This window comes from Eucalyptus grandis, chromosome 10 (genome assembly GCF_016545825.1).
Source record: "Eucalyptus grandis isolate ANBG69807.140 chromosome 10, ASM1654582v1, whole genome shotgun sequence".
Classification (NCBI taxonomy): domain Eukaryota; kingdom Viridiplantae; phylum Streptophyta; class Magnoliopsida; order Myrtales; family Myrtaceae; genus Eucalyptus; species Eucalyptus grandis.
Window position 1 is genome coordinate 14,078,174 of NC_052621.1, and position 12,551 is coordinate 14,090,724.

Consider the following 12,551-nt stretch of genomic DNA (forward strand, 5'->3'; position numbering starts at 1 on the left):
TTTGTCTAGTGCAGCACTTATCATGCAACCCAATGCTGCCATTTAAACAGCACTTATCAGCACATAGGTACCGTCCAGAGTGTAAGCGTGTGCTGGGTACTCAAATGATTCATTTGCAAAATCGAGATGCTAAGTGACGTGGACCGTTGAGGACAGCAGAGTGGCTCTGACACCGCTTGTCGGGTACGGAAGCGCGATGGTGGAAATACAAGAAAATTGCGATAGGCAATTCGAGACACGCTTATACCAGAACACGACACTAGTATAAAGCTTAAATAATATATTATTACTGACACTATATGTGAATAGCGAAAGACAACATCTCACTTTGATAATTTATTTTCTCATATACGCACACAAAACACTCAAGACAAAACTAGCTCATTTTCGGAAGCTTTTTGGCTTTCAGAGATGCTTCCACTTTGGCTATGTGGGTTGCACTCGAATGCTTCACCAAATGCCTTGTTTCTAGGCTAGCATGAACTGCTCAAACGGTGACCAAACATTGATCCTCCTATGCCACACAAGGAACTTGTGTAGGTGAAATTCTTGAACAGAAGTTGAAGACCAACTCTCAGTTTTCTTCTTCCAGATTCTGATGGCAAATAGGAACCATTAATGGCCTTTGTACCTTTAGGTTACTATTCGTGCTCTTTATCCTGGACGGTAGCTCGTTATTTGTCATGGAGCATCGAATGTTGATTTCAAACATAATCTTCATATGATTATTGTCGAGTATTGAATATGGCTTATTTGTTTAAAAGCCCATTTTGCAGTCTACCGTATCATTTAATATATAAATTTGTAGATAGGCGGTACTAAAACTCTATGACAATATTATCCTCGAACTATTATATACGTAGTTAGGTGAGGACTTTTATCTGTAAAGCGGACGCTAAAGGCACAAGTTTTGTCGGGAACCAGGAGATGAAAGAGGGCTAATCAAACCCTAAGAGTGTCATTTGAGGCGTGTCAAATACTAACAAGATCCTGAAATATCTTGCTGAGTTGAGCCATTTCAGTGACTCATCAAAAGTTTTCTTTATTACTTCCTGTCTGCTTTTCGCAATGAGCTTCTAACACGTCATGGATTAGCGAATAATGGAGGGATGAAGCCACTTGCATGCATGAAGAGATACGCTTGGGATCTTCACTAGGTGAGGGAGGCAACAAAAAGAAAAAAATTAACCCATCTTAATTACTAATTAGTAGGTATCTTTAGCTTAATTATATATACTTAATCCGACATGCTCAAATTCCTTTCGCATCGGTTCTTTTTCCTCCCTTTTTCTGTGTATCCAGCACAACTTTGTGGGAAAGTAGTGACTAATATCTTGTTAGTGTCATCCTACTTGCTAGGGACGAAGATCGAGCCTTTCACCCCACTTGTAAAGATGTCGATTTCTATGTATTTGGTAGAAAAATCTTGATGAAATAGCAAGTACAAAATAATTGATCGTTAAATGAACAATTTTCCTCTTATTATAATTCAGATTCTTGGCTATTTGAAGGTCTATGAAACTTATGAACTAACATTATAATCTCAAATTGGATGATTGCAAGCAGAGAGAACAGTCAATGGAACTCTACACCGGATATGTATTGGAATGGGGTGAAACTTTGTGGGTAAAATTAGATTCAAGTGGATTATAGAAATGGATGCCACTTTCGTGACTAAAATCAAATGTGGACTATGCATTCCCATATGCTTGTAGCTCATAAACTAGAGGTAGAGAGAAGCACGGAAAAACATAAGATTTATAATGCACATATTACTTTTGAAATATAAGATTTTCGATGTATCGAGTGAATGATCAAGGATCTCGTCTACCGCGCAAAGACAGTTGTGTTTGTTCCAAGGTCCTTTGTCATTTTCCAATGATACCACGGTTGCAAAGGCTTCATACGATTGATTAAAATAGCTAACTCTACGCGACGGCATGAGAGGGCCGCACCAAAAAAGGTCTACACAGTCACCCTCTAGATGCTCAAACTTGGCAGCGCTTGGACTCGCTTTAGTAGCATATAATCTTCCGCCGTGGATGTGCAGGAAAAAACCACATTTTATAATGCCGCTGCTTAGTTCAGGTCCTTCGTCTCCTGGTAATAAGATTAATGAGTACGTGCAGCCTTCAATAGAAGAGCTGAAGGAAAATCGGATCGATGGAGTGGACCCATGTGCCGCATCTCACTGTCAAACTTTTAAACTGAGTGCAGTTCTTCCGTGGACCATCAACCTCTCACCCTGCCCATTCCATTGATTATGGCCCTGAACTGCTGCTAATGGACATTAAGCAACTATTCCGTCCCAACGTTGCACTTCTATCTAACCCTCACAATATTAAGCTCCATCTTAAAGTTGAGATGGTCAAGAGGATGAATTCTTGTTCCCCGAAAGAGAAAAGAGGATACCCGTACTTAACTTTTGGACTCTAGTTTGGGAAATTGCTTTTTTAAAATATGGGTGACTCGATATATGTACTAAGAAAACAAAAATGAGAAATTGAATCTCACCTAAAGCAATATGGAGGACAAGACAACATCATACATTAACGACAAGTATGTTTGATATTTCAACAGTTTTGAAATTCAAAGTCATTGTTTTGTAACGATTTTAATAGAAGTTATGACCACCATCGATTCATAACGATTTTAAAAGCTATTATTTTGTTACGGCTATAATGATTTTATGACGATCATCAAATTTATAATTATCAAATAATTTGTAATGGTCTCGTAATGGCTCTCTTTCATTTGCCTATAAATTGAAACTCCAAACCATAATGCTTCAAGACACACTTCAACAAGAAAATTCTCCCATCTCCTTTCATTTCTTTTTTTGCTGGGTTATACATACAACCGAAAAGTTTGGACTAGAAACACATAGTTTATGTATGGACCAGAAACCAGGAGATGGAAGTGGGCTTACCAAACCTTAAGAAAGTCATTTGAGGGATGTCTAGCTGAACTTGCTCTTTTTCGTCTCTATTTCTGTACTTTGTGTTAGTGACTAATATCTTGCTAGAACCGTGCCACTAATTCATAAACTCTGAATTCGTTTTGGTGGATGATATGTTATGAGAAAATGAGCGCTCGTACTGCTTAATGTTTTTAATAGGACCCATGGGGCGATAAATAGTCTCTATCAATGAGATCCTTTATCATATTGCAACATTCATCCCTCTAGTAAAGATATTTATTTCTACGTACTTAGAGATATAGATGAAAAACTATATACAAAGTATTTCTTTGTTAAACGAGCAATATTATCTTTCATTATAATCCAGTGTTCCGACTATTTGGAGGTCCATGCAACACATAAAGTAATATTAGAACTCACATGGAAAAATTGGAGGCTGGAAGAAAATCGGTGGATCCTTAGGTCGGCTATTAATTGGGTAGGGTCAAACTTCGCGTGTGAAATAGGTGCCACCTACGTGACTAAAAACAAATCTGGGCAATGCATTCCCATATGGTTGTACCTCATCAATTAAAGGTGCATAAAAATTTTCGATGTGTATATTACTTTGAAATAGGCTCGAGTAGTAAGATACATTACATTCTTGCAGAAGTTTGATCCTTCATATGTACACGATGATAATAGATGGAAGGAACTTCAGCAGAAGCTTCAGAATTTTGAAAGATTTTCCACCTTCGATGTAGATGTATGGATGTGGTGACGTGCTGGGTTGGCCTCAACCTGTCATGCATGAATAGATCAAGAAGCTGTAGGAGGCACGAGTGCGCAGGTGCTGTTGAATGTTTGGGCGTCGTCCGCTTTGGACAGCAACAACAAGCACTGGGCTTGGTGATGGAACCGGACGTGCACCAGTCCCTCCACCACGTGAATGCTCGACCTCAATTTCACCCCAACCCTCAGAGGCAAACCTCCCTTGCCTCCCTCCAGCATGTCTTGCATGCTCCTCCCCGCCCCGTACATCGCCTTGTTCCTCGTCCCCACGTACAGACCGAACAACGTTGTCCCACTGCTTCCCGCGTATAACTCCCCGCCCTACGAAGTTCAATGACATTAGCAACATGCATATTTCAAATTGGATCGACTTGTGTTGAAGAGAGGCAAGGGAAGCTCACAGGACGAGCAATGGCGAGAGGCAGGCGACCGAAGTAGAGTTGAATGAGAGGGGGCTGAATGTGAAGGCCGAAGAGCTTTGACTTGTTGTCTACCCAAAGTCGCACCGATATGTTGCAGCTCAAGATCTTTGTGGACACTCCCGTGCCGTCCACTCCCTCTCCCAATACGAAATTTGGGATCCCGTCCACCTGCATCCCAAATGCTATCCACATCTCACATTCATATTTTTTTAAGAGAAATCTGACTTTACATGTTGTTCTACTATCACCGGGAATCTAGGAACTTGCTAGTAATGGAATGGGATTGATCGTGATGAGTTAAATCAATAAACACGTCCTTGAAATTTAGGGAATCCAAAGGATCCTTCGACTGCTAACATTGGGCATGTTCCTTCTGCTCATTTCGACGTTGCCAAAGAACGCTTCTATTTGATCTATTACTGTTTGGCCACCCCAGATTCTACCTAAGTCGTGTGGAAGAATAGTCGTCGTAGCCACGCCAAGAGGGTTAACCTTAGTTATTCCAAAGATGCAAGTTCTTGTTCTTTATAATAAGAAATGTGGGCTCTAGGACAACCATACACGTGAAGGATGGGTGCCCACCAACGCTACTCTAGACTTACTGTTATCCAAGGGATCGGATCGGTCTAATTGAAAAATGGGAAAGTGGTCAATCCCGTTTCTCATCCTCCCAAAATCACAAAGTTGCTCAAACATTCAGCTTTCAAATCGACAAATCACAAACAACAAAAATCCGCATATTAGCTACAAGTCCGTAGTTTATTTAAGAATCAATGCCTAGCATGATAAGCTACTAGATTTCACGAGAAGAAGCATGTGTGAATTAAATCATTTATTGTGAGGACATTGCATAACATATAAGTATAAATTAAATTACCTTCACGGAAACCTCGGGCTTTGGGGGTTTGGTGGCTAAATAGAAAACGAGCAACGCCACTCCCAAGCTCACTATCATCCTCCAGCTTATCTGCAACAAGATCCAGGCATTGGACGAGGGATTATAACCGAAGGACAAGTACCTCCACCACTCCACTTTCTCTTGGTAATACACTTGCTCATCTGCATCCTCCTTATCACCACCACCACCCATGTCCCCATCGAACGCAATGAGACGCTTCTCAGCGTTATCGGAAACCGCGGGGTCGGGATCGTTCGTGTTTTGGGGCAACAAGGCCAGCGAGTTGTTGGATGCGCGGGAGGAGTGGCGAGAGAGGGTGTATGTGGAGACGGCTTGTTGGGTGGGATGGTGGAGGAAGGATGTGGAGGGTGGCTCAGGGTTGCTGTATGCATGAGAGACGGTGGAAGGGCTTTGCACGTAGTATGCACACTCGTACGTTGGGAAGGGGAACAACCCTTCTGCCTCTTCCATGTCCATCTCTCTCTGCTGCTTCCAACGTTAGAATGCCCTGTATTTAAACTGGAGTTGTGTCCCCACTCCATTTTCTTGGTCACGAGATTGGCTCCAACTGCGACTTTTTTTTAGAGTGTTACTAAAGAAATTCCATAATGCTAGTGCTAGGATCACGAGGGAGTGTGCTATCATAACAATTGATCATGAACACTGTGACATGATTCCCCGCAATTCGAACCTAATCAGCGTTTTTCTAAAGAAAAAGCTGGCCACAACATGATTGCCCATAATACTCTCACAAATAATTTAGTAGTGAAGATAATAATTCGTGCTTCAACATCAACTATTTTCGATCGAAATCCATAATATGATTATGTGGGTCAAAGTTGAGGGGAAAATTTTCGAAAAGTATTCTAATAAAGGAGTGTAGCTTTTAGGCAATAGCTTTATGCTCCCCAACTCTCGAGCTTAGGGACACCCTTACCCTAAATTAAAGTCCGCAAATTGAGGGTTTACCTCGAGCTCTGAATCCCACCTAGAGCGACTGGCCTTTGCTTTACACCGAATTGCCTTTGTTCTTTTTTCCTCCACACCCTGAGAGACATCATAGCCTTTTAATCACGCCTTGCCGAACTGTTCTTTTCATCGCCTTCCTTTTACATAATTGGAATAAACTAGTTGGGGTTGTCAATAAAAGAGAGGGCAGGCGGATCTTGACACGAGGTTAGATTATCTTTCAATACACTTTACATTCATTCACTCACTGCAAGTGTAATAATGAAGTGTCGACTCTGTAAGATCAACTTAACAGGCTTGTATTGACGTTCTTTTGAGACGATATATCTACATACACCTTTCCATCCACCTCTGTATTTTACTAGCGGAAGCTTGTTTAATCTCGACGACCCACGAGTGTACTTGTATGGGGTAATATTGGAGAAGGCCGTGTCAAAGGATATTGAGAACTTGAGAGAAATCTTGTAGCACGTGTCTGTACAAATTGATCAAATTTGGAGTGAACTGGTGCAACGCAAAGTGGCAGCGTAGTAGTGTCTATGAATCTATGACTAGTAAATGATTAGCCAGCCAATGTTTTGCCCGAGAAGTTTCTTTCACATAGAAAATGCTCACAAGACAAAAGCACACTTGATGCAGTTTGGTACGTGAAAGAGGAAGGGAGTCAATTGAAAAATTGGAGAAAGAGGAGAAGCGTCGGATGCAAATTTGGAGCCTTGCTTGCTCAGGAAGAGATGGCGCATAGGAGTCGAGGGTTCCACATGCGGTCATGATGAGACGCAGGTATTCGAGAAATATTGGAGCGAAAAAGAAATTTTGGCTTTCACACCAAGGCATTATGAATGGCCCCTTTCTCCATCATTGCTTTCTATTCCCCTCTTGCCTCATAATATAGTAATCTGTCCCTTCGACTAGATCCAAAATACGCAATTCCAGAGAGACGGCTGCTATAAGAGCTCTATTTATTTCGTGAAAAATATAATATTTTTAAAAAAAAAATTTAAGAGTAGAAATAGTGCTAAAAAGTGGGGCGGCAGGATTTTTTTGTTAGAAAAATAAATAAATAGTGCTAAAAAGTGATTTCAAAAAATTAAAATACTGAAAATTAAATAATGATAAATTTTTATCATTATAGAAAATCATAGATTTATATAAATAAGTTTATTCTAAAAATTTTTTAGTCATTGTCTCATTGATAATTTTTATTAAAGTTAGAAACGTGTTTCTAAATATGGGTACACATCAACTGTAGATATGTCTTTCGAATTTCCTATAAATAGATTTATTAATATATTAGTGTAAATTCATTATAAGCTCATTTTTATTATTTATTTATTTGTGAATTCGAATCAAATTAATTAAAAATAAAAATATTATTTAATATATAATGTGTCATAACATGTCGAATTCTCTATTTTTGAATAATGACGTATCGGAGTGTCGTGTCGTGTCGCGTGTCCATATTCGTGTCGATGCTACTTAGGTTCTAACCACGGTGGATTTTACGCCTTGTGTTTTGCGTCCAATTGAGTTGTTTAGTTATAAATACATTAAGTTTTTTTTTTTTGGACAGTATAAATACATTAAGTTTGGATGTAATTTATATGTGCAAAACACTTCAATAGGTAAGTATTTATAACTCTTATTCTCTTATTATAGTGAATTATTTATTATTGGTTCCTTCCATGAAGTAGGTTTCAATACTCTCTGGTGTTTTTTTTTATCATTTTTCATTTATTTTTCTAGTGATTTCGCGTTGGTTAAAATTGCAAGATCAATTATGTCAATTTTCGTGTTAATTTTACAATACACTAGGCTGTGTTCACAATGTGCAATTCATAGCTATCGATCCCCATGAATAATGAGTTTAAGAAAGATGAGCGTACATGAATATTGTTAATTATTATGAAACCCACCAGATGAGCAACCGCTTAGAGTTTTGCTACTATTTTTTTCACCTGAAAGTCGTGTTGGAGCCATACTCTTCGGGGACTCGTCTAAGGTATCGACTGCTAGGTGTGGACGAACTCGTGATTTTATATACTTGATGCATCATCTCAATATCAGAAGCTTTGTGATTTACCCCGAGACACAGAAAAAAGAGAGAGATGGACGATGTCAATGGAGAGAGCGATGGTGGTGGAAGAATGAGTAGTCAGGAGAAGGAGGAGGAGCAGGAGAAGGTGAAGAAGGAGAGAGGGCACTCTCTGGTGTTTTTTTTATTATCGTTTCTCGTTTATTTCTCGAATGATTTCGCGTCGATTAAAATTGCAAGATCGTCAATTTTCATATTAATTTTACAACACACTAGGCTGTGTTCACAATGTGCAATTCATGGCTATCGATCCCCATGAATAATGAGTTTAAGAAAGAGGAGTGTACATGTATATAGTTAATTATTATGAAACCCGCCAGATGATCAACCGCATAGCGTTTTGCTACTATTTTTTCACCTGAAAGTCGTGTTGGAGCCCATACTCTTCAGGAACTCGTCTAAGGTATTGACTGCTAGGTGCGGACGAACTCGTGATTTTATTTACTTGATGCATCATCTCAATATCAGAAGCTGTGTGATTTACCCCGAGACACAGAAAAAAGAGAGAGATGGACGATGTCAATGGAGAGAGCGATGGTGGTGGAAGAATGAGTAGTCAGGAGAAGGAGGAGGAGCAGGAGAAGGTGAAGAAGGAGGGAGGGCACGCGGCGTGTCTCCCATGCCCACTTCAAAGCCACATATGCGTGATGCTGAATCTAGCCAAGCTCCTCCACCAACGTGCAGGCTTTCGCATCACCTTCGTCAACACCGAGTTCAACCGTGCCCGCTTACTCAGGTCTGACCCTTCTTTCTTCTCCACAAGTCTTGATGATTTCCAATTTGTTACCATCCCAGATGGCCTCCCACCTCTCTCCGATCTAGATGCGACCCAGGACGTGGCCGAGCTCTGCTAAGCCACTCGGAGCTTCATGGCTCTTCCCTTCTCTCACCTCGTCGCCACTCTCCTCGAAACATCATCAGATGAGTCCAGAGGCGTTTCTTGCATCCTCTCTGACATTTTCATGTCGTTCACCGCCACTCCTGCGGCTCAGCAGTTTAACATCCCTCTACTCTTCGTTTGGACCAACTCTGCTTCTTCCTTCTTGGCCCCCAAACATTATCGCGCCATCATGGACAAGCTGCGTCCTCTTTCACCCCCTAAACGTCAGCGACGCTCTCGTATTTCAAGTTGTACAAATTCACTCTCCATATGTGAAATGGATTCGTGGTGTACTGCAACAAAACCTTGTCGGGTGTTCAAGTATATAAGTTTCGCCTGCTTAAATACACCAGTCTATACACCTATGTCGTCACTTGAGATACTGTACTTGTTGTAATAACGTTGGACGTACTGAGAGCCCATTTAAGTATAGCTGTATGACTGGTCATATATATTCTACAATTACAATACTTACAAAAAAAAAAAAAAAAATCATGAAATCTTAAAACATAATGTCAGGCATGCCCAAAGGTATTGTTGGGAGCATTTTTATGATTTTCTACAGACTAATTACCAGTTCGTAGTCCGGTTCTTGCTTTCCGACCAGGTATAGTCTGAACTTGCTCATGTTCGAACCAAAAAAAAAGAGGACTTGTTCATGATTTTCTTGATTCTATGTTTTTCATTAAAATATGAAAGATTTATGTGAAGGCAGCGATATGTAAAGCTTTGGGTGTGAAGATGGAGAACCAGATGGAAATATGAAGATGAACAAATGTAGATGGAGATGAAGAATAGAATCTAGGATAGAGTAATCGGTTCTGGAAGTACTTCGTATTTCATTGTATCAAAGTATCATTGTAGTACAAAGTATTTGAAACAACAATGAATATAGATCCTCTGTTCTACCTCCTCTGCTCTATCTTACTTGTATCTTTTGAATTGAAACCTTCAGCCCTTGATCATTCCTTCGAAGCTTTCATTTGATACTGTGATGCAGAGCATTCATGGAGGATATCTCTCTCTCTTTCTCTATATCTTCTCTCTCTACCTTCACTTCTTATTATAGAAGAAGAAGTACTTTTTCCTATTAACAGATCAAACTGAATATTGTTCATAAGGAAAACAGAATACAACTGACAGATTACACCACATAGCACACTTGTTAGTTTTATATATCTTGGCGATCCATGTCATTCTCCATTTCAGGAATCTCCTTCATTGATGTCGATCCAAGCTGGTCTTCATCATGAGTTCTTCACCGTTGATCATCATCTCTTTGTAGTTTGCTGTATCGCCAAGTCCTCCTTTCTTTTGTTTCTTGTTTTTCAACACGTGCCGTTCTTCTTCAACTCTTGTTCCTTTATATTTAACATTGGGTACCTCATAAAAAATATATATATCATTTATGCATGCAGATGCTAGCTCTTCTGAAGCAAATACTTTCTTTACGCATGCAGATGCTAGCTCTTCTGAAGCAAATACTTTCATGGATACGGTCATTGACTGGATTCCGGGCATGAAGTGCATGAGGGTGCGCGATCTCCCAAACTCCTTCGGCACCAAGGATGGCGACGATGATTTCGTGCTCAACGCTTGCCTGGAAGTGGTTCAGAATATTGTCGATCGCAATCCCACTCATCCCATGATCGTCAATACCTGCGAAGCCCTGGAGCGAGATGCTCTCAAAGAGCTCTCGTCCATTTCCACTCCCATCTACTCTATCGGCCCACTCCATCTCCTCAATAAAGTAGTAGATGTTGATGATCGGAGTCATGGGCTGAAGCAAATCAAGGGCCACTTGTGGAAGGACAACGCAGAGTGCCTTGAGTGGCTCAATTCCAAAGAATCTAAATCAGTATTGTACGTGAGTTTCGGAAGCGTAGCATTCTTGCTCCGAGAACAGCTGGTGGAGTTCGCAATGGGACTTGCCAATAGTAAGCAACCCTTTTTGTGGATAATTAGGCCGGACCTTGTGAACCAAGGAGACAATACTAGTGCTAATCCTGTTCTTCCTCGTGAGTTTCTTGAAGAAACCAAGGGGAGAGGCTTCATCTCTGGATGGTGCCCACAAGAGGAAGTGCTCAACCACCCTTCAATCGGAGGGTTCTTGACTCACTGCGGGTGGAGCTCGATAATGGAGAGCATGTCAGCCGGAGTTCCCATGCTGTGTTGGCCATGCTTTGGGGACCAGAAGGGCAATTGCAGATACGTATGCAGTGAGTGGGAGATCGGTCTGGAGATTGGAAATGGTGTGAAGAGAGATGATGTGGAGAGCTTCGTTAGAAAGCTCATGACTGACGATGGAGATGATAATGAGACGGGGAAGAAGTTGAAGAAGAGGGCCGTAGAGTGGAAGAGGATCGTACATGAGGCTGCCCTTGGCTCTTCCACTTCGGATTTTAAGAAGCTGGTGAATTACCTTACTTCTCTCCAAAATTAATTATGAATACTATAGTACGTGGAGAATTCGGATTGGACTCAAGCCTCAAGTTAAGGATGTACTATAGTAATTTCCTTTGTAGCAAAAAGTTAGGCAAATCACTGTTCATAATAATTGTTTATATCATTTAGAATAATGTCGGTTGGAATTCCCGGAGCCTGTGATTGTCATTTTTAAAACCCATGAGGATGTTCTTTGTCTTGTGTGACGTCTTGAGGCCTATAAAAGGCAAGGAAGATGTAACGTCTAGGGCAAAGTCCTCTTAAGTAAAGTGTGTGCTTATGAAAATTTTCTCTCATGTATTTCTAAACTTTTCTCTTGTTCTTCACCTCAAGAGGATATTATTAGAATCCTATTGTTAGTTTGATAAGATGATCTAGTTGCACGTATGCTCTCCACCTGCCACTCTATGGATCTTGTGCATTGAAAAAATCTTGGAACTTTGAAAGTTCTGTGGTTCAGTTCATGATGTTTGGAGATTACAGGCAACTGTGAGATAGCATATCTCTCTTAAATATTCATGTTCTGCATCACATATCCTTCAATATATATATATAGTCGAGATCTTAAATTTCTGAATTGCAAATCGAGAATTCAAATTGAATTGTAAGTTTCAATGAAGCATCCAAATTAGTTTATTTGTGCCATTAGCATTTATAAGTTGCATAAACAATACTTCATAATATGATACTTGAGTAAGACCAGTGATCCATGATAAAGTAATCTTAATTTCGAGCACCTATGACGATTCCTATGAATAAAAAGATATAATTTCCTATTGTCTTATGAACATTATGATTAGACTAAGATATAAGTCACAAATATTTATCTGCCCTTTCTTTTAATTATACTTTGTAAAGTGTGAAAATTTACTTTCAATTGTTCTATAACCATCAAAATATAGCACGCCTTATAAAAAAGATAAAACTTACATCATTGGACGAGTTCAAATCGCTTGAATTGGCTGATACGAACCAACATATACGTAACAAACTGTAGATTCACTAGTGAATTGGCATATTCGTATACCATTCACAAGACTATTGATTCACCTAAAGTAGATATGGCTTATGTAGGGAAAAAAAATCAATGGAAGAATCGACTAACCTCTTTGATGCGCAACAAGTGAATTATCCAAGAATATACGTTGAAT

General features: G+C 40.0%; 2 protein-coding genes across 3 annotated transcripts; one reads left to right on the top strand and one right to left on the bottom strand.

Annotated features, from left to right (window-relative positions):
• Positions 1-3,476: 3,476 nt before the first annotated feature.
• Positions 3,477-5,516, bottom strand: LOC104421948. The gene is made up of 3 exons (XM_010034129.3): positions 4,991-5,516; positions 4,093-4,281; positions 3,477-4,012 (listed from the first exon to the last, which is right to left on the bottom strand). Exons 1-3 carry the CDS (start codon positions 5,486-5,488, stop codon positions 3,719-3,721), a joined length of 981 nt encoding a protein of 326 aa, XP_010032431.1. The 5' UTR covers positions 5,489-5,516; the 3' UTR covers positions 3,477-3,718.
• A 2,361-nt stretch (positions 5,517-7,877) lies between these two features.
• On the top strand, positions 7,878-11,686 carry LOC104423595 (7-deoxyloganetin glucosyltransferase). 2 transcript variants are annotated; one of them, XM_039303142.1, is made up of 4 exons: positions 7,878-8,163; positions 8,660-8,906; positions 8,943-9,179; positions 10,416-11,686. In XM_039303142.1, exons 1-4 carry the CDS (start codon positions 8,089-8,091, stop codon positions 11,396-11,398), a joined length of 1,542 nt encoding a protein of 513 aa, XP_039159076.1. In that variant the 5' UTR covers positions 7,878-8,088; the 3' UTR covers positions 11,399-11,686. The 2 variants fall into 2 exon arrangements, with proteins under 2 accessions (XP_039159076.1, XP_018718882.1); XM_018863337.2 differs by lacking the exon at positions 7,878-8,163 and having other exon boundaries at positions 8,170-8,906.
• The last annotated feature ends 865 nt before the right edge of the window (positions 11,687-12,551 follow it).